This window comes from Salvelinus sp. IW2-2015, linkage group LG11 (assembly GCF_002910315.2).
Source record: "Salvelinus sp. IW2-2015 linkage group LG11, ASM291031v2, whole genome shotgun sequence".
NCBI classification, from domain to species: Eukaryota; Metazoa; Chordata; class Actinopteri; order Salmoniformes; family Salmonidae; genus Salvelinus; species Salvelinus sp. IW2-2015.
In genome coordinates this window covers 41,351,040-41,372,609 of record NC_036851.1, presented here as the reverse complement: position 1 = coordinate 41,372,609, position 21,570 = coordinate 41,351,040, and the positions used below count along the sequence as shown (strand labels likewise).

Sequence of the window (21,570 nt, the reverse complement as noted above, 5' to 3'; positions counted from 1 at the left end):
TACAGGCAGTTAGATTTGGGTATGTCATTTTAGGCGAAAATTWAAAAAAAGAGGAGGATCCTTAATTAAGAGATTTTAAGAAACTAAATATGATGCCCTGCATTTCTGCTAAAATCTGGGTAAAAGATTGAAAGGAGCCTTGTTCAGTACATTTAGTAATTGGTTGCATTTCTGAAGTCTACCAACCTTGCCAGCAGCCATACCAGCTAAGCAGCTAATGTAGCTAGACAAGCTAGCTACTCTAACTTGATTGATAGCCTGAAACATCTTCTTGGTAGATATTTATGAGGTTGAGAGATTGGGCACCTGTTGGCCTATCAGGAAATGTAAAACTTCTAGGGTCGGTTTCACAGACAGGGCTTAGATTAAGTCAGGAGTAGGCCTTAATGGGCCCTTTTTCACAGACAAGGCTTAAGCCTAGTCCCAGACTAAAATGCATGTTTGAGCTGTCTTAACTCAAAGCGACTTGCACAGACTTATCTTAAAATGGTCGTAGATTTTGCCTGTTCTGGATTAAACAAAGCCGATTGCAAGAAGGAGGATTAGAGCTACTCAAGGACTAAATTGAAGCTTAAATTAACCTTCAGAGGCAGGTTTAACTTCTGATTAGTACTGTTTGTGAGGGAGCATGGACTATTTGGAATATCTAAATGAAGACCAACATGCCTTACAGAGGCCAGCCAGATGAGTACTTGTGGATAGGAGTAATCCATTAAATTACTTTGCTGAAATAGCTTTTCGAGACCGCTTTCGTATGTACAAAGAAAATGCATTGGAGATAATATCTTTGTTTGAGCCTAGACTTTCTTCTCCGTCTCAAAGAGGAAGGCCTTTACCCAATTCTCTCCAAGTTCTGATTACTTTGAGGTTTTTGGCATCTGGAATCTTTCATTGTGAAACTGGGGATTCGTGTGGTGCCAGTGAAGCAACTGTGTGTAGAATAGATCAAAGGGCCATTTGTGAACTGAGCAGTCTTTACATCAAGTTTCCTGATGCTGCTGGCCAAGCCAACGATAAAGTGCAATTCTATGAACATGGACACTTCCCAGGAGTGATTGGCTTCATAGATGGATGTCATGTTCCCATCAAGTGTCCATCAACTCCTGATGCTGAGGAGTACAGGAACCGTAAGAACTGKTTTTCCATCAATGTTCAGGTTGTATGCACTCCTAATTTAGAGTTTTCAAACATTGTTGCCCGTTGGAAAGGTGCAACTCACGATTCTTCATTGTGTGCTCAGTTTCAGAGAGGACAACATAGTGGACTACTACTTGGTGACAGTGGATATGGTCAGAGTAACTTTTTATTCACTCCATACATAAATCCCACAACAGCTGAGCAGCAACGATACAACAGAGCTCATATCCGCATGAGAGGGATGGTCAAGCGTATGTTTAGATTATGGAAAAATCGTTTCCAGTGTTTACGCAATACACTTCGTTTCAAGTCAAGAAGATGCTGCAAGGTGTCATTGCTACAGCTGTGCTGCACATCTACCTGAAGCAGCAGGCAATGACCAACGAGGACTTGCACACAGAGTTGCTTTCACATTGCAGCACTTCAACTAGATGAGATGCATTTAAATATGGAATGTATTCATTATGGCTTATTTTTGCTTTGATAATGTTTGTTCTGTACAAAATTCAAATAGTGCACAGCAAAATTAAATGAGTGACTGAACCAAGGCTGGTTTAAAATGTAGTATGTGGTGATTAAAATACTCTCACTCATGGATATCCAAATGACAAAACATGTATTTTTTTACATATCATATTGTTCACTATAGCTGGTAATCACAATTGTTTCGTTACTGTATCTTTTTTGGATCATGCCTCTCTCTTCCAACTTCATATCCAATTCAACCTATAGAATTTTCATTTTCATGTTCTTCCATCAGATATTTCATGAAATTCTCTGGCTAACTTTTCATGCATGGTCATCTTTTTTGTTCTCTGCTGAAAGGTGGTGGCAGCATCTTCTCTCAGGGATGCTATAGCAGATGTAGAGGGTACACACACACTGTGCACTGGCTCTTCCAACCTGTGCAGATTCCTTTCCTCTGGAAAAAGAACACCAAGATAATAATAGAGAGAATGATTTATTTCATMTTTTATTTCTTTCATCACATTCCCAGTGGGTCAGAAGGTTACGTACACTCGGTTAGTATTTGGTAGCATTGTCTTTAAATTGTTTAACTTGGGTCAAACGTTTCGGGTAGCCTTCCACAAGCTTCCCACAATAAGTTGGGTGAATTTTGGCCCATTCCTCCTGACAGAACTGGTGTAACTGAGTCTGGTTTCAGAGCTGGTCATGGGTGCACCTCAGCCATGCTCAAGGTCCTAAACCGCCATCGATAAGAGAGATTACTGCGCAGCAGTATTCATCGACCTGGCCAAGGCTTTCGAATCTGTCAATCACCACATTCTTATTGGCAGACTCGACAGCCTTGGTTTCTCAAATGATTGCCTCGCCTGGTTTACCAACTACTTCTCTGATAGAGTTCAGTGTGTCAAATCGGAGGGCCTGTTGTCCGGACCTCTGGCAGTCTCTATGGTGGTGCCACAGGGTTCAATCCTCGGGCCGACTCTCTTCTCTGTATACATCAATGATGTTGCTCTTGCTGCTGGTGATTCTCTGATACACCTCTATGCAAACGACACCATTCTGTATACTTCTGGCCCCTCTTTGGACACTGTGTTAACTAACCTCCAGACGAGCTTCAATGCCATGCAACTCTCCTTCCTTAAATGCAAGTAAAACTAAATGCATGCTATTCAACCGATCACTGCCCGCACCTGCTCGCCCGTCCAGCATCACTACTCTGGACGGCTCTGACTTAGAATAGGTGGACAACTACAAATACCTAGGTGTCTGGTTAGACTGTAAACTCTCCTTCCAGACTCACATTAAGCATCTCCAATCCAAAATTAAATCTAGAATCGGCTTCCTACTTCGCAACAAAGTCTCCTTCGCTGCCAAACATACCCTCGTAAAACTGACCATCCTACCGATCCTCGACTTCGGTGATGTCATCTATAAAATAGCCTCCAACACTCTACTCAACAAATTGGATGCAGTCTATCACAGTGCCATCCGTTTTGTCACCAAAGCTCCATACACTACCCACCATTGCGACCTGTACACTCTCATTGGTTGGCCCTCGCTTCATACTTGTCGCCAAACCCACTGGCTACAGGTTATCTACAAGTCTCTGCTAGGTAAAGCCCCGCCTTATCTCAGCTCACTGGTCACCATAGCAGCACCCACCCGTAGCACGCGGTACAGCAGGTATATTTCACTGGTCACCCCCAAAACCAATTCCTCCTTTGGTCGTCTTTCCTTCCAGTTCTCTGTTGCCAATGACTGGAACGAACTGCAAAAATCTCTGAAGCTGGAAACACTTATCTCCCTCACTAGCTTTAAGCACCAGCTCACAGATTACTGCACCTGTACATAGCCTATCTATAATTTAGCCCAAACAATTACCTCTTCTCCTACTATATTTATTTATTTACTTTGCTCCTTTGCACCCCATTATTTCTATTTCTACTTTGCACATTCTTCTACTGCAAATCTACCATTCCAGTGTTTTACTTGCTATATTGTATTTACCTCACCACCATTGCCTTTATTTTGCCTTTACCTCCCTTATCTCACCTCATTTGCTCACATTGTATATAGACCTATTTTTCTACTGTATTATTGACTGTATGTTTTGTTTACTCCATGTGTAATTCTGTGTTGTTGTGTGTCGAATTGCTATGCTTTATCTTGGCCAGGTCGCAGTTGCAAATGAGAACTTGTTTTCAACTAGCCTACCTGGTTAAATAAAGGTTAAATAAAAATAAATAAAATTACTCAAAAATACAGGACTCGTTTTACTGTGGATATAGATATTTTTATACCTGTTTCCTCCAGCATCTTCACACGGTCCTTTGCTGTTGTTCTGGGATTGATTTGCACTTTTCACACCAAAGTACGTTCATCTCTAGGAGACAGAATGCGTCTCCTTACTGAGCGGTATGACAGCTGTGTACTGTTGTTTGTACAGATGAACGTGGTACCTTCAGGCGTTTGGAAATTGCTCCCAAGGATGAACCAGACTTGTGGTCTACAATTTTTTTCTGAGGTCTTGGCTGATTTCTTTTGATTTTCCCATGATGTCAAGCAAAGAGGCACTGAGTTTGAAGATAGGCCTTGAAATACATCCACAGGGACACCTCCAATTGACTCAAATGATGTCAATTAGCCTATCAGAAGCTTCTAAAGCCTTGACATAATTTTCTGGAATTTTCCAAGATGTTTAAAGGCACAGTCAACTTAGTGTATGTAAACTTCTGACCCACTGGAATTGTGAYACAGTGAATTATAAGTGAAATAATTTGTCTGTTAACAATTGTTGGAAAAATTACTTGTGTCATGCACAAAGTAGATGTCCTAACCGACCTGCCAAAACTATAGTTTGTTAACAAGAAATTTGTGGAGTGGTTGAAAAACGAGTTTTAATGACTCCAACCTAAGTGTATGTAAACTTCCGACTTCAACTGTATTTTATATAGTCTGTTATTGAATAATACACTTAAGATAGAAACAGAATTTCTAGACATATTTGACCCTGCATTTTTTTATTAATCCTTCATAATAAGGGAAAATGGAGTTCAAAAGGAATTTGACCCCACTGCAAACTAGCCTCTCTCTTTCTCTCTCTCTCTCCGTATCTTTCTGGTAATTATTCAGAGCTTGGATGTCAATCTCTCGCAGAACTCAAAGTCCTTGACTGCGAGGGCGGGGTCTCTGGCCAGAGGGGCGGGGAGGACCAGGGAACAGTCGCTGTCAATGTACTTTCCTGTTATTCCCTCCATCTCCTCGGCGACAGCACAGTAGATGGTGCTCACTGCCCCTTCTTCAGAAGACTTTGTGGACAGAGATGGGAGAAGTGGGTGAGAGCATAAACATTAACCACCTCTGCATAAAAGAGACAACAATGTGTAAGCACATTGAGTGCTAGTAGATATCTTTGTCGGGACTTTGTTTCTTTGAGTAATGCCAGGAAGGGGAGTGTCCCTTAACTTGGAGCTCAGAACATTTACACAATTGCCATGTTTACTCAGAGACATCTGCTAAAGAGATTTTGTGAAATTACCTTTAAATGTCTACCGCACAATCTGTGACGGTTCAGTGATACAGATTGAATAGAGCCCTAAGAACCAGAAAGTTAGCCTGGTCACAGATGTTTGTGCTGTCTTATTATGACCATAGAAGTTGGCAAGACAACACAAACAGACCTGGGAACAGGGTCACCAGAAATGTTCCACTGTTAACTTCTTACATGAAACAGGACTGTAAAATAGTGTTAAAAACATTTTTTTCCTTCTAATTTTCACCAGAGTGTTATGATACAAAGTATTCACCTTGAAGAAAAAGATTCCAATCAGGTTGAATAGGAACCGAACCAGGAAGTTATAGTGTCTCATCACTTCTGTCATCACCACCCCAGGGTGGAGGGAGTTGGCTGTCACCCCTGTGAGAGACACCACACACACACACACACACACACACACACACACACACACACACACACACACACACACACACACACACACACACACAACACACACACACACACACACACACACACACACACACACACACACACAACAACACACACACACACACACACACACACATACATACACACACACACACACACACACACACACACACACACACACACACACACACACACACACCACACACACAACACGCACAGAAGATATTTGGTGCTAACTTTCGTTATATAACCACGTTCCCGTTAGGCCCTCAGGAATGATGCTCATTGTATAATGTTACTTATGCACTTATACAGTTGTTTTAGCAGCAGTGAAAGAGCTTATTGGCTATACTATGTGTTCTAAACAAGGACTGTAGCACTTTTTCCAAACATTACAATATACACGCCGGTCATATAGCACAATCAGTATCAGACGTGCTATGAATGAGAATTCACTGTGGGGTAAGGCCAGCCAGGATAAGAGCAATTGTGTACAAGCTAAACGGAACCAGGGCCCTTATTCCAAAACATTTCAGAGTAGGCTTGTTGATATAGGATCAGGTACTCCCTGTCCATGTAATCTTATTCATTATGATCTAATGCCAAAACTGATCCTAGATCAGCACTCCTACTCTGAGACGCTTTATGAAAACTTGCTGAGGTATTCCTACCCACCTGTGCCTTGTAGCCTTCGCGCCAGCTCGTTAGTGCAGATGATGTTGTGCAGCTTGGTGTGGTTGTACACGCTGTCCATGGTGTAGGCCAGGTTCTCGCCCTTGAAGTGTGAAAAGTTGACCACGCCCTCCAGTGGTTCACAGATGACACGTTGACGATGCGCGCCGGCGCCGATCGCTTTAGCAGGTCTGGACAGAGGTAAGGAGAGAGGGGAGGGACAGGGGAGAGGATAGAGGGAGAGAGAAGAGAGAGAGAGAGAGGGGTAGGGATGGAGGGGGAGGGGAGGGAAGGAGGAAGTGAGAAGGGATGGGAGGTGGGGAGGGAGCAAGGGAAAGAAAGGAGCAGGGGAGAGATGTGGGAGGGGAAGTACATACAGTAATACAATGTAAGGTGTGGAATGTAGCATGAAAAAACATTCCTTACCGGGCCACGACACTTTAATGGGTGACTCTCCAGGAAAAAATATAAACGCAACATGTAAGGTGTTGGTCCCATGTTTCATGAGCTGAAATGAAAGATCCCAGAAATGTTCCATACCCACAAAAACGTATTTCTCTCAAATTTTGTGCACAAATTTGTTTACATCCCTGTTAGTGAGCATTTCTCCTTTTCCAAGATTACCCATCCACCCGAAGAAGCTGATTAAACAGCATGATCATTACGCAGGTGCATGTTGTCCTGGGGACAATAAAAAGCCACTCTAAAATGTGCAGTTTTGTCACACAACACAATGCCAAAGGTGTCTCAAGTTTTGAGGGAGCGTGCAATTGGCATGCTGATTGCAGGAATGTCCACCAGAGCTGTTGCCAGATCATTTTATGTTAATTTCTCTACCAATGTTGTTTTAGAGAATTTGGAAGTACTTTCAACCGGCCTTACAACCACAGACCACTTGTAACCACGCCAGCCCAGGACCTCCACATCCGGCTTCTTCACCAGCGGGATCGTCTGAGACCAGCCACCAGGACAGCTGATGAAACTGAGTAGTATTTCTGTCTATAATAAAGCTCTTTTGTCAGGAAAAACTCATTCTGATTGGCTTCAGCCTTGCTACCAAGTGGGCCTGGCTCCCATTCATGTGAAATCCATAGATTAGGGCCTAATGAGTTTATTTCAATTGACTGATTTCCTTATATGAATTTTAACTCAGTAAAATCGTTGAAATTGTTGCATGTCGCGTTTATATTTTTGTTCAGTACATAAAGAATGTTTTTGAAGTGTAAGAATTTCCTTTTGTTCAAGCTGGGCTGAATCACCTCTTTCAATTGGGATATTCTTATCCAGAAGATATGTGGTGTCTTACCCAGAAGATATGTGGTGTCTTACCCAGAGGATATGTGGTGTCTTACCCAGAAGATATGTGGTGTCTTACCCAGAAGATATGTGGTTTCTTACCCAGAAGATATGTGGTGTCTTACCCAGAAGCAGGTTGGTGAGGAGGAAAGGACCCACATGATTGGTAGCGAAGGACACCTCCAGACCATCTGAGGTGATATCTCCAGGCAGGCCTGTGAACAGACACAATATAACCAAACCTAGATGATAAGGCACACACACACACACACACACACACACACACACACACACACACACACACACACACACACACACACCACACACACACACACACACCCACACAACACACACCACACACACACACACACACACACACACACACACACACACACACACACACACACACACACACACACACAGAGAGAGACACACACCACAAATGATGTGCGTGTTGCAAACCGTAGCCCAAATAGACACAGCGTCAAGGACAAACATTCACAATAGTAATAGGTTTAATACTTTACCCCAGGATACGCATTATGGACAGTAACTATAGAAACAAGGTAGCTTAATTCATGTCAGGAGAATTTTGCGAAACAAGGTTGCTATATTCACGTCAGGGGAAGTGTCAGCCTACTTGCAACGTACTTCCTTGTTGTGGCGTTTCCATTTTCATGTGTTGCACTTGCATTCAGTAGGCATAAAGGCATAAATGTATGAAACCGTGTATTCTTATTTTTAATGTATGTAGTTCTGTCCTTGGGATGTACTTGTCTATTCATGGTCTGTATTATGTCATGTTTTGTGTGGACCCCAGGAAGAGTAGCTGCTGCTTTAGCAGTAACTAATGGGGATCCTAATACAATACTAAATACTGAATAGGTAATGAATAGGAATTCGTTTAAGTAACAAACTGACAAGTGAACAAGACAACATGATGATTGCTATGATCTGGACAATTATTTTTGAATGCTTCCCAGCCAATAGGCTATAAAGGCCTGAGTGGGTGGAAATAATTGAAATGGCCCATACGGGAAAAAAGACTGGGAGAGATCAAATGTCAAACCGCATAAGACGCTGAAATTGTAAGCACTTAGTACTTTTATTTCCATTGGTCTCTCTCTCCTGGGAAACATTATATTATCATGTGTCAATTATCCTTTTAGTACAATTGATAATGTTAATGAATTGGTTGAATGAACGTTGAAGAAACATGGGCAATTACAGAGTTTATAAAAGAGAGAGAAAAACAATCCCGCTATGTGTGCGAAGCCCACAATTATGCACCTTTCAATAATTATTTCCAGCTCTTTGTTGGAAAATGGTATGGAAATTAATTTATTAACTGAATCACAAGGTGGGAATGTACAAGAAATGTAGCTAGGCCAACTGAACATGTAGCCGTTAAACTGAAAAATCAAGTGAATAAATTGCACCCGCTTTGGCTCTACTGATGCCCAGAGTAGAACGGATGTTGCATTCATGTCAATAAAGTCACTATACTAACCTGTTCTAGTAATCCGCCTGCTCAGTCCCCCCGGTGGTTTAAAAGGAGTGCGCACCACATGTGGTTGTATGCAGTTCGATGGAACTGTAGGCTACCCCAGTGGTTATAGGCCTGCATCTGTTTCCATTCATTTAAATTAATTAATCTTTTTAATATATTATAATGATGCATAATGCCTAAATAATCAAATTAATTTTATTCTTAATTAACACAGTGATGGCAAGTGCTTTTTATGTTGTTTTCCTCTTGCTATTGACCTTGAGAGGGATAACCTATTCCCTTCTTTTGGCTTAAGGAAAACAAGAGGTACACGTATACCTATCATACTGGCCAGGACAACATTTTTTACAAAAAAGGATGATTACATCCACAAATAACAATAACTGTAGCAACCCTGTGTTAGAAAAATGGATATGGACTTGACCACTTCAGCATAGTTTTGTAGCACAGTCGATGCCATAGACCTACATGGTAATTATGACCACTTCCGGAGGACGACCTCCAACCAATCAAAGCTTTTATAGTATGTACTGACATGTTGTCCATTCAATCATAGGATTAGGATCAGAGAATGAACCTAGTGTGTTGTATTGGGGTTATGCTGCAAAGCATGATGGGGGGGTTCTAAACTCAGCAAAAAAAGAAACGTCCCTTTTTCAGGACCCTGTCTTTCAAAGATAATTCGTAAAAATCCTTAATTGTAAAGGGTTTAAACACTGTTTCCCATGATTGTTCAATGAACCATAAACAATTAATGAACATGCACCTGTGGAAGGGTCGTTAAGACACTAACAGCTTACAGACAGTAGGCAATTATGAAAGTTATGAAAACTTTGGACACTAAAGAGGCCTTTCTACTGACTCTGAAAAACACCAAAAGAAAGATTCCCAGGGTCCCTGCTCATCTGCGTGAACGTGCCTTAGGCATGCCGCAAGGAGGCATGAGGACTGCAGATGTGGCCAGGGCAATAAATTGCAATGTCCGTACTGTGAGACGCCTAAGACAGCGCTACAGGGCAACAGGGCGGACAGTTGATTGTCCTCGCAGTGGCAGACCACGTGTAACAACACCTGCACAGGATCGGTACAACCGAACATCACACCTGCGGGACAGGTACAGGATGGCAACAACAACTGCCTGAGTTACGACAGGAACGCACAAACCCTCCATCAGTGCTCAGACTGACCCCAATAGGCTGAGAGAGCCTGGACTGAGGGCTTGAAGGCCTGTTGTAAGGCAGGTCCTCACCAGACATCACCGGCAACAACGTCGCCTATGGGCACAAACCCACAGTCGCTAGATCAGACAGGATTGGAAATAAGTGCTCTTCACTGACGAGTCGCGGTTTTGTCTCACCAGGGGGGATGGTCGGATTCGTGTTTATCATCGAAGGAATGAGCGTTACACCGAGGCCTGTACTCTGGAGCGGGATCGATATGGAGGTGGAGGGTCCGTCATGGTCTGGGGCGGTGTGTCACAGCATCATCGGACTGAGCTTGTTGTCATTGCAGGCAATCTCAATGCTGTGCGTTACAGGGAAGACATCCTCCTCCCTCATGTGGTACTCTTCCTGCAGGCTCATCCTGACATGACGCTCCAGCATGACAATGCCACCAGCCATACTGCTCGTTCTGTGCGTGATTTCCTGCAAGACAGGAATGTCAGTGTTCTGCCATGGCCAGCGAAGAGCCTGTATCTCAATCCTATTGAGCACGTCTGGGACCTGTTGGATCGGAGGGTGAGGGCTAGGGCCATTACCCCCAGAAATGTCCGGGAACTTGCAGGTGCCTTGGTGGAAGAGTGAGGAAACATCTCACAGCAAGAACTGGCTAATCTGGTGCAGTCCATCAGGAGGAGATGCACTGCAGTACTTAATGCAGCTGGTGGCCACACAAGATACTGACTGTTATTTTTGATTTTGACCACCCCTTTGTTCAGGGACACATTATTCAATTTCTGTTAGTCACATGTCTGTGGAACTTGTTCAGTTTATGTCTCAGTTGTTGAATCTTGTTATGTTCATAGTGGACAGTGAGAGGACGCTTCCTTTTTTGCTGAGTTTATGTGTTGAGAAGCTTGATGAGTTGGTGACGTTATTGGATATAGATTGAAAAGTGGTAGTTGAGCATTAATTGGATATATTATTCAATTCAAATTAGTTTCTTCAAATTACAGGAGACGGAGGAGGTAGATTATAAATAGTTTTCTTGGTTTTAGAACTCTATTTTGTGTCCAGTTATTGCAATTTATTTCAATTTGCCTTGCTAACTTCAGTAGCAAGTAGCAGTAGCTAACTAGCTACCAACTCCAGTGTGCAATTTTCACCAGCAACGCTACTGCAAATTTTGTTGACTTTTTGTTGAAGAACCACTTTCATTCTCTGGGGTACACGGAAAAGATGCAAATTAAAACCGAGGGTCGACCTCTGCCTGAGATCAGTTTCATGAAGAAGGATGAAAAGGTGAGGGCGTTTAATACCACCTGGTATCAAAAGTATAGCTGGCTTACAGGGAGCTTTTCATCAACACCAACTGGTATCAAAAGTATAGCTGGTTAACAGGGAGCTTTTCATCAAGCCGCCTGTACTGCTGGCCTTGCCTGCTTTTTGGAAAGTCTGAGCCTTGAGCGAAAGAGGGGTACAGTGACATGAAGAACATCGATCGTTCAGCTAAACGGCAAAATAAAAGCAGGGAGCATATAAATGCCCACATCAGATTCAAGCTTCTGGGAAGAAGCTGCATCTATCATGATGAAGGTCTGCATATTCAAAATGCGCAACACAACCAGAAAGTAAGAAGAAACAGGGATGTTCTCAAGCAGCTTATCAACAYCACTGCGTTTTTGGGTATGCAAGAATTGGTTTTTAGAGGACAAGACAAGAGGGAAAGTTCCGCTAACAAGTGCAACTACAAGGAGCTTGCAGTGGTAATTGCACATTACTTGTTGAACATATGGAACTTTCTACTGTCATCTCTGGGATGTCAAAATCAATTCAGAAAGATTTGATAGCTTCCATTGCATCATCCATTAAAAGTTAGATTAAAGAGAGGTTGATGCAGCGCATTTGTTCGCTCGTGCTCAAGTATGCTTTCCACTTTCCTCCGGTATTTATTTAGCAAAGATGATAATGCAACCACTCCAGACAGACACAAGCAGAAACTCATTACATAAATGTTACAGCAGCCTAGGCTACACCTAAACATTAGAGATCTGACATGCTGTATGGGATGAAAACGAGACCATTTTTCAGTCTGATCAACTGTAGGCTACTAACAATAGCAGCTGCATACAGCCTATGCACCCTGTTCATCTGGTCAGGGTAACTAATTATTCACTGGAATTAATCAATCAACATAATAGTGATGACAGACTTKAGTTAATTTTTTATAARGCCTACAGTTGAATAGGCCTGCATGACGCAAACATGCATAAAGCAAGCTCAGTCCTGTGAGTTCTATTGTCTATCAGTTGTTGTCTCTGTCTCTGGGTAGAAGAATCCACCTCCTAATCTAGTCCAAGTATAAGGTTGCTGGAGGTTTTTTTCAGTTTCATGTGACCTGATTAGAAAAAACTGGTCCCATCATAGCCCTTATAAAACCTTTTTACAACTGATTAATCATTGACATACCTTATAGGGTCCAGAGTTTTCCTGGTTAGGTTAACAGATAAGCAAAAACTCTGGGCCCCAGGGGGTAAAAATTACCCCCCCACTCTGGGACCTATAGTGCCACCAGTCTGCTTGCAGTTGTCAGTTATCATCAGGTATGGGGATGATCAGGGCTTAATTCAGAAACGTTTCTTGGGCTACTTTGATGTGGGCGAGATGCGCAGTCTGTGTTTAACGTCATGGATAAACTTGTTGTTTGAACCTACGATGGCACAGCTGTAATGGAATGTATCTGCTATTTGTATTTCCAGCTAAGTCCCCTCCTGTTCCCTGATTAAGAGGTGATGACCACTACCATTGTCAACTCTCTCCTGACATGACTAACTGAAGCAATGTCTCATGTGCCCTCTCATCCACAGGCATATTGAATGTTCCTCTCCAACATCTCTGTCATTTGTTYTACAACTGTTGGACACATATGGTGCTATATCAGGATTCAAAGTGAATTGGGAGAAAACTGAAATAAAGCCMATTTCTAATGATGACTTCTCAAGCTTAGAAWGTACATTCAGGTGGAAATGGACAAAGACATGAAATACCGGGGTGTACTGATACCATGCAGTCTGGAAGAAGCATATACAATCAATTATTTTCCTTTAATAGATTAGATTGAATCTGATGTTCAGAGATGGASATCTCTCCCTATATCTATGTTAGGTAGGGTTAACATAATAAAAATGTATATATTACTAAGGTTGACGTATTTATTCCAGGCCCTGTCAGTTTATATTCCATCCAACTTTTTAAGTTAAATAAATGGCCTGTTCTCCAACTTAATTTGGAATGAAAATAATCAAATTGACTGTTTTATATTTACCCTATAAAGCAATACCCTATACACCTTTAAGTCCTGGTTCCAAARTGGCACCATACATTTTGAACATGTGTATTATGATGGATCTCTGCTCTCATTCAATCAAGTTAAATCAAGGGTTGATTGAAACTCTACCTGGTGGTTCAGAACCTATAAGGAAACAATGGGACACAGATGTTAAGGAAGACATTGAGGAGAACCATTGGTCACAGATATGTGAAAATGTTAATACCTGCTCCTATGACCTAAGACATTAATTACTGCATTTTAAGATAATTCATATGAGTTACTACACTCCTGCCAGAATGCATGTAATGCACCCAGAAATGTCACATCTCTGTTGGAGATGCAAAAAGCACCGTATGCTGTGGTCCTGTGACAAACTGACACCATTTTGGGATAACGTATGTGCTATCATTTCATTGTGTCTAGGAATTTATATCCATCCATCTCCACGAGTATACAGTGCCTTGCGAAAGTATTCATCCCCCTTGGCATTTTTCCAAGAAATAAGACAAAAAAACTGAAACTTGAGAGTGCATAACTATTCACCCCCCAAAGTCAATACTTTGTAGAGCCACATTTTGCAGCAATTACCACTGCAAGTCTCTTGGGGTATGTCTCTATAAGCCTGGCACATCTAAATACTGGGATTTTTGCCCATTCTTCAAGGCAAAACTGCTCCAGCTCCTTCAAGTTGGATAGGTTCCGCTGGTGTACAGCAATCTTTAAGTTATACCACAGATTCTCAATTGGATTGAGGTCTGGGCTTTGACTAGGCTAGGCTATGACTAGGCCAATGTTTCCCTTTATACCACTCGAGTGTTGCTTTAGCAGTATGCTTAGGGTCATTGTCCTGTTGGAAGGTGAACCTCCGTCCCAGCCTCAAGAATTTCCCTGTATTTAGCGCCATCCATCACTCCTTAAATTCTGACCAGTTTCCCAGTCCCTGCCGATGAAAACATCCCCACAGCATGATTCAGCCACCACCATGCTTCACTGTGGAGATGGTGTTCTCGGGGTGATGAGAAGTGTTGGGTTTGCGCCAGACATAGCATTTTCCTTGATGGCCAAAAAGCTACATTTTAGTCTCATCTAACCAGAGTACCTTCTTCCATATGTTTGGGGAGTCTCCCACATGCCTTTTGGCGAACACCAAACGTGTTTGCTTATTTTTTTCTTAAGCAATGGCTTATTTCTGGCCATTCTCCTGTAAAGCCCAACTCTGTGGAGTGTACACCTTAAAGTGGTCCTATGGACAGATACTCCAATCTCCGCTGTGGAGCTTTGCAGCTCCTTCAGGGTTATCTTTGGTCTCTTTGTTGCCTCTCTGATTAATGCCCTCCTTGCCTGGTCCGTGAGTTTTGGTGGGCGGCCCTATCTTGGCAGGTTTGTTGTGGTGCCATATTCTTTCAATTTTTTAGTAATGGATTTAATGGTGCTCTGTGGGATGTTCAAAGATTCAGATATTTTTTTATAACCCAACCCTGATCTGTACTTCTCCACAACTTTGTCCCTGACCTGTTTGGAGAGCTCCTTGGTCTTTATGGTGCCACTTGCTTGGTGGTGCCACTTGCTTAGTCGTGTTTCAGACTCGGGGGCCTTTCAGAACAGGACAGAACATCTACAGAACATCTACTGAGATCATGTGACAGATCATGTGACACTTAGATTGCACACAGGTGGACTTTATTTAACTAATTATTATTAATTATAAGTAAATGGTTGCACCAGATCTTATTTAGGGGCTTCATAACAAAGGGGGTGAATACACATGCACGCACCACTTGTCCATTTTATTTTTATTTTTTATTTTTATTTATTTAAAAGTTATTTTTTTCACTTCACCAATTTGGACTATTTTGTGTATGTCCATTACATGAAATCCAAATAAAAATCAATTTAAATTACAGGTTGTAATGAAACAAAATAGAAAAAATGCCAAGGGGGTGAATACTTTTGCAAGGCACTGTATCTGTTGGGAAATGTAAATATTGGCGATCAGTTGGAAAGCCTCATACCCACCCTAAATAACAAACTGGAGGGCTGAACTATCTAGCTACATACTGTTTTGTATATTTTGTATATTATTTCGTATATTGTATATTATTTTGTATATTATATTTTGTATATTATAAAATTAAACAAGAACCGGAAGTGTTTGACAAAATTTGGAAACCATATGTTGATCACCTTGGGGAATGTGTTTTGTTTTTGTGTTGTTTGTGGGGTGCTGTGAAAAAACAATAGAAAACAAAATTTCCCCCTCAAAATATAGTCATTTGTCAGCCAAAAATTGTAATTGGGTGGCATGGCATGTTAGTAAGGTTTTTTATCAAACAAGCAATGCTGTTCCTCTTGTGGACTTCGTCATTGGATACAGATGCGAAACCAGACCCGTGCTTTGGTTCATTGAACCACGCTTTCGTGACAAGTAACCTTGCCTAAGACCTGGGCCCAGTTTTTCAAAAGTTATCTATGTGGATTTTGCCTATTGGATAGGATTAAATGCACAGAGTTAGAATGAATAGAATGGGTGTCCCCATTCAAGTCAATGATACGCCCATTCTATTTTATACATTTTTCTATGCATTTAATCCTGTCCAATTGCCGAAATCCGACCAGATAACGTTTGAAAAACTGGGCCCTGAAGACTTACATTAACTCCCGTCATGCCCGGGCGTTTAGCTCTATGAGCTACCACAGCCTGATGGCGACTAGAAGCCCCGGGTCACACTAGTATTATGGCTGTTGACGTCCACCCCTGGTTGACTGTCTCATAGCCTGGAATCCACATAACCTGGAATCCACCCTGCATATCGCTCTTTCATTATTGTTCCGCTTCAGGTGAATAGTAAAAATATTGCGATATTCAGTGTGGATTCCAGGCTGACTCTGGACGTGGTGCCCAACTGAAGGGCTCGGTTTGTTGACCAGGATGTGGAGCTGTGTCACTATTGTCTATTGTTTTAAGTGAAACAGTAGTGAACACAGTGATATTCAGTGTGGATTCCAGCCTAATTGTCTTTGAATCTTGACCTGAAGCTACCCACCTGAAGCCCCAGCATTGTTGACCAGGATGTGGAGCTCCTTCTCCTCTCGCAGGACGCCCTCTACAAACGTCCTCACCGACGCCAGGGACGAGGTGTCCACCAGGCGCAGGTGCACGTTGGCGTTCCCGCTCCTCTTCCGGATCTCCTGCAGGGCGGCGCTACCGCGCGCCTCGCTTCGGCACGCCATGATAACACGAGCCCCGCGCCGGGCAAAGTCTAGGGCAATGAACTTCCCTATCCCTGAGGGAGTGGGAGAGAGGAGAAGAGAGAAGAGGATGAGAGAGATATAGAGAGAGAAAGAACAAGAGGGAGAATAAGAGAAAGAGAGAGTGAAAGTGGTTGAGAGAGAAAGCGAGACAGAAAGACAGTCAGGCCTACGGTCACAAGACGCAGGCCTCCTAATTGTCCCTATMATTTCTAAGCAAACAGCTGGAGGCAGGGCTTTCTCCTATAGATCTCCATTTTTATGGAATAGTCTGCCTACCCATGTGAGAGACGCAGACTCGGTCTCAACCTTCAAGTCTTTACTGAAGACTTATCTCTTCAGTAGGTCATATGATTGAGTGTAGTCTGGCCCAGGAGTGTGAAGGTGAACGGAAAGGCTCTGGAGCAACGAACCGCCCTTGCTGTCTCCTGCGGCCGGTTCCCCTCTCTCCACTGGGATTCTCTGCCTCTAACCCTATTACAGGGGCTGAGTCACTGGCTTACTGGTGCTCTTTCATGTCGTCCCTAAGGAGGGGTGCGTCACTTGATGGGTTGAGTTACTGACGTGATCTTCCTGTCTGGGTTGGCGCCCCCCCTTGGTTTGTGCTGTGGTGGAGATCTTTGTGGGCTTACTTGGCCTTGTCTCAGGATGGTAAGTTGGTGGTTGATGATATCCCTCTAGTGGTGTGGGGGCTGTGCTTTGGCAAAGTGGGTGGGGTTATATCCTTCCTGTTTGGCCCTGTCCGGGTATCATCGGATGGGGCACAGTGTTTCCTGACCCCTCCTGTCTCAGCTCCAGTATTTATCCTGCAGTATTTTATGTGTCGGGGGGCTAGGGTCAGTTGGTTATATCTGGAGTACTTCTCCTGTCTTATCCGGTGTGCTGTGTGAATTTAAGTATGCTCTCTCTAATTCTCTCCTTCTCTTTCTTTCTCTCTCTCGGAGGACCTGACCCTAGGACCATGCGTCAGGACTACGGGCATGATGACTCCTTGCTGTCCCCAGTCCACCTGGCCTTGCTGCTGTTCCAGTTTCAACTGTTCTGCCTGCGGCTATGGAACCCTGACCTGTCCACCGGACGTGCTACCTGTCCCAGACCTGCTCTTTTAACTCTCTAGAGACCGCAGGAGCGGTAGAGATACTCTTAATGATCGGCTATGAAAAGCCAACTGACATTTACTCCTGATTATTATTCGACCATGCTGGTCATTTATGAACATTTGAACATCTTGGACATGTTCTGTTATAATCTCCACCCGGCACAGCCAGAAGAGGACTGGCCACCCTCATAGCCTGGTTCCTCTTAGGTTTCTTCCTAGGTTTTGGCCTTTCATGGGAGTTTTTCCTAGCCGCCGTGCTTCTACACCTGCATTGCTTGCTGTTTGTGGTTTTAGGCTGGGTTTCTGTACAGCACTTCAAGATATTAGCTGATGTACGAAGGGCTATATAAAATAAACTTGATTTGATTTGAAACTTGACAGGGGAAAGGTAAAGTAGAGGGAGAGCGATGATTAGTGAAAAAGAACACTCAGGAGAAGCAATCTAACAGAGCTGCTTGTACAGTATGTGTTTGTGTGTGTGTGTGTGTGTGTGTGTGTGTGTGTGTGTGTGTGTGTGTGTGTGTGTGTGTGTGTGTGTGTGTGTGGTGTGTGTGAGTCATGTGTGTTTTTTAGTATGTTAACATTTACATGTCTCATTTGTAGCCCAAAACTCGAGGGGAAAGACCATGTTGGTGCCATGTGATACTGAGTACCCTGCCTTTGTCTCTGAGCGTACCATCAAAGAGACCACGGCAACATTGACTGTGAGGGCTGTGTCAGGTACTGGGGAATACAGTTACCTTTGTATTAAGCACTTATAAACCCACGTAACCTGTGTTGATAGTGTTTACAGGATCATGCCTTATGTGGGATAATATATAAAGCAGCAACTGAAATCGACTCATCTCTGGTCTGTCTGTCTGTCTGGTCTGGTCTGTCGTGTCTCGTCTGTCTGTCTGTCGTCGTCTGTGCTGTCTGTCTGTCTGTCTGTCTGTCTGTCTGTCTGTCTGTCTGTCTGTCACTATGTCTGTCTGTCACTCTGTCTGTCTGTATGTATGTCACTCTGTCTGCCTGTAATTTGTGTGAGTGTGTCTATGTGTGTACGTCTGTGTGCAAAGTTCATGGACATGGCAGTCCAAAAGAATTGTGTCAAACAGTAAATGGTCTACATCTAGTAACCCCTATATCCAGTTCAAAAGACTGAAGATCCACGAGAAATACTATTTTCATGCCACTTTGATTGCGCTATGACCAGAAGTTACTTATTCATAGCAGATTAGGAGAATTAGGTTAACGTTATGAAAAGGGTTAGGTTTAGAAAAAATGCTCTCTCTCCTAACCTGCTACTTCCGATCATAGCTGTGTCGAAGTGGAGTGAAAAGAGTGTGTCCCCAAGTTCCACAAGGTCAAGGTGTATTTGTTTGAGGATGTTTAGCATTGATCAGGCTATAAGCTAGAGCTGTAAAACACAGAAGTTTCCTTCACATGAGAGTGTGCAGGTCTTAGCTCTGGCTAACTGACATGCACTGCTGGAAGACATATTGGTCCAATTGTTTATGTAAATAGCATGAGTAGGAACCCTTTTACATGAAATCACTTTTCCCAGAGAAATGTCAAGCGGATGAGGATTTCTCAGATAGAGAGAGAACCCTCCATTTACACTCTCTCTCTCTGGAATTAGTTTTCTTTCTTCACTTCTTTAAAGAGGGATTCCAAAAGCATAYAATTAACTACATTCTGAAGTCTATTTGAGACACTTTGAGGGTGAGAGGTTCAAGTGAGAGAAATGCACCATGATTGGAATGGAAAAGTTGAATTACTTAATTTGACACTTAAAGGKAATGCTTACTGGAAGTCATCATTGGATTTGTTTTGTTGGTATTACAGTATGTATAAATTAAAAAAGATTTCCCTTTGACTGCTGTGTGGAAAAACTGTTTCATTTTGAGAAGTAAAAATTGTCAAGAGTAATTGCCAATTCTGACTTATAAAAAGTTGTTGTTGTATTTCCAGTTGGTTAATATACTTGTATGTGCAGCGTGTAACTGCTGGAGGATATTGTTATTGATTCTAATTGGATAAACCATTCCAAGCGAAACAACTCAAGCAAGAATTTAGCCCATGCAAAACCGTTACCTGTGTTAGCTCCAGTAACTATGGCGGTCTTGCCCTTCAGTTGCACAAAACAGGCTCGGATGTCCCAGGACCCTCTCTGCTGTGACCGCAAGAGGAGTCCCAAAATCACAGTCGATACTGCCCATAACGGGTGAGAGAAGACATCAGTCCAAACCCAAGACATTTAAAAGTTCACCGAGCCCCAATGAAGAACTAAAATATTTCTGGCTACAACTTTGCTCTTGTCAGATACCTTCACCGACTTGAATTAGATTTACGACCCAAAGCTCCATTCTGAGGGCTAAGTCCAGCACTTTATCAAATTTCAAGGCTACAGGTTACATAATTTAAATCTCCCTACACCGCCAGGTCTTAATGTCTGAGGAGTATAGTTTCAAAATGTTTCAGTCGTTTAAAGTTATTTTATCCATCTGCAAATGTTATGTTTCTAGTTATTGCTGCTCATAGGCATAAATGGTTGTGGTGCGTAAAGTTAGGCTACACTGCGCCACGTGTAAGARGAACATACTGTAGCCATATGGAACGATTTAAGTTAAATCCCATTAGATGTTTTCCCCCACAGCCAATGTTAGGCTATATTAACACAATTTGAAATATATATGTTTATAGACCAAAATACACTATATATACAAAAGTATGTGGACACCCCTTCAAATTAGTTGATTTGTCTATTTCAGCCACTCACAGAACCGGACCGCCGAGAGCTGAAGCGCGTAGCGCGTAAAAATAGCCTGTCCTCGGTTGCAACACTCACTGCCGAGGTCCAAACTGACTCTGGAAGCAATATCAGCACAATAACTGTTCGTTGGGAGATTCAAGCCTAAGATCACCATACGCAATGCCAAGCGTCGGCTGGAGTGATGTAAATCTAGCCGYCATTGGATTCTGGAGCAGTGGAAACGCGTTCTCTGGAGTGATGAATCACGCTTCACCATCTGGCAGTCCGACGGACGAATCTGGGTTTGGTGGATGCCAGGAGAACGCTACCTGCCTCAATGCATAGTGCCACCTCTGAAGTTTGGTGGAGGAGGAATAATGGTCTGGGGCTGTTTTTCATGGATGATTCTGTGCTTCCAACTTTGTGGCAACAGTTTGGGGAAGGCCCTTTCCTGTTTCAGCATGACAATGCCCCCGTGCACAAATTGAGGTCCACACAGAAATGTTTTGTCGAGATYGGTGTAGAAGAACTTGACTGGCCTGCACAGAGCCCTGACCTCAACCCCATCAAACACCTTTGGGATGAATTGGACCCCGACTGAGAGCCAGGCCTAATCACCCAACATCAGTGCCCGACCTCACTAATGATCTTGTGGCTGAATGGAAGCAAATCCCCACAGCAAATGTTCCAACATCTAGTGGAAAGTCTTCCCAGAAGAGGAGAGGCTGTTATAGTAGCAAAGGGGGGACCAACTCCATATTAATGCCCATGATTTTGGAATGAGATGTTTGACAAGCAGGTGTCTACATACTTTTGGTCATGCAGTGTATCTTCTATGACACCATGTAAAAGAATAACCTCCAAATGTTTTCATTTTTTTCTCTCCATAAAATGCATTTATGTCTTTCTCCGTCAGACAACATAAAGGCATTTAATTTTTACAGATGTATGATCTACATTTTATCAGT

The 21,570-nt window shown here is 42.8% G+C and overlaps 1 protein-coding gene across 1 annotated transcript; it reads right to left on the bottom strand.

Annotated features, from left to right (window-relative positions):
• Positions 1 to 4,608: 4,608 nt before the first annotated feature.
• On the bottom strand, positions 4,609 to 20,215 carry LOC111970417 (retinol dehydrogenase 12). Its single transcript, XM_070445737.1, is given in 7 exon segments — positions 4,609 to 4,913; positions 5,412 to 5,521; positions 6,227 to 6,355; positions 6,358 to 6,414; positions 7,645 to 7,734; positions 16,565 to 16,804; positions 19,945 to 20,215. Coding segments are annotated over 7 exon segments (969 nt in total). The 5' UTR covers positions 20,108 to 20,215; the 3' UTR covers positions 4,609 to 4,733.
• Between the last annotated feature and the right edge of the window lie 1,355 nt (positions 20,216 to 21,570).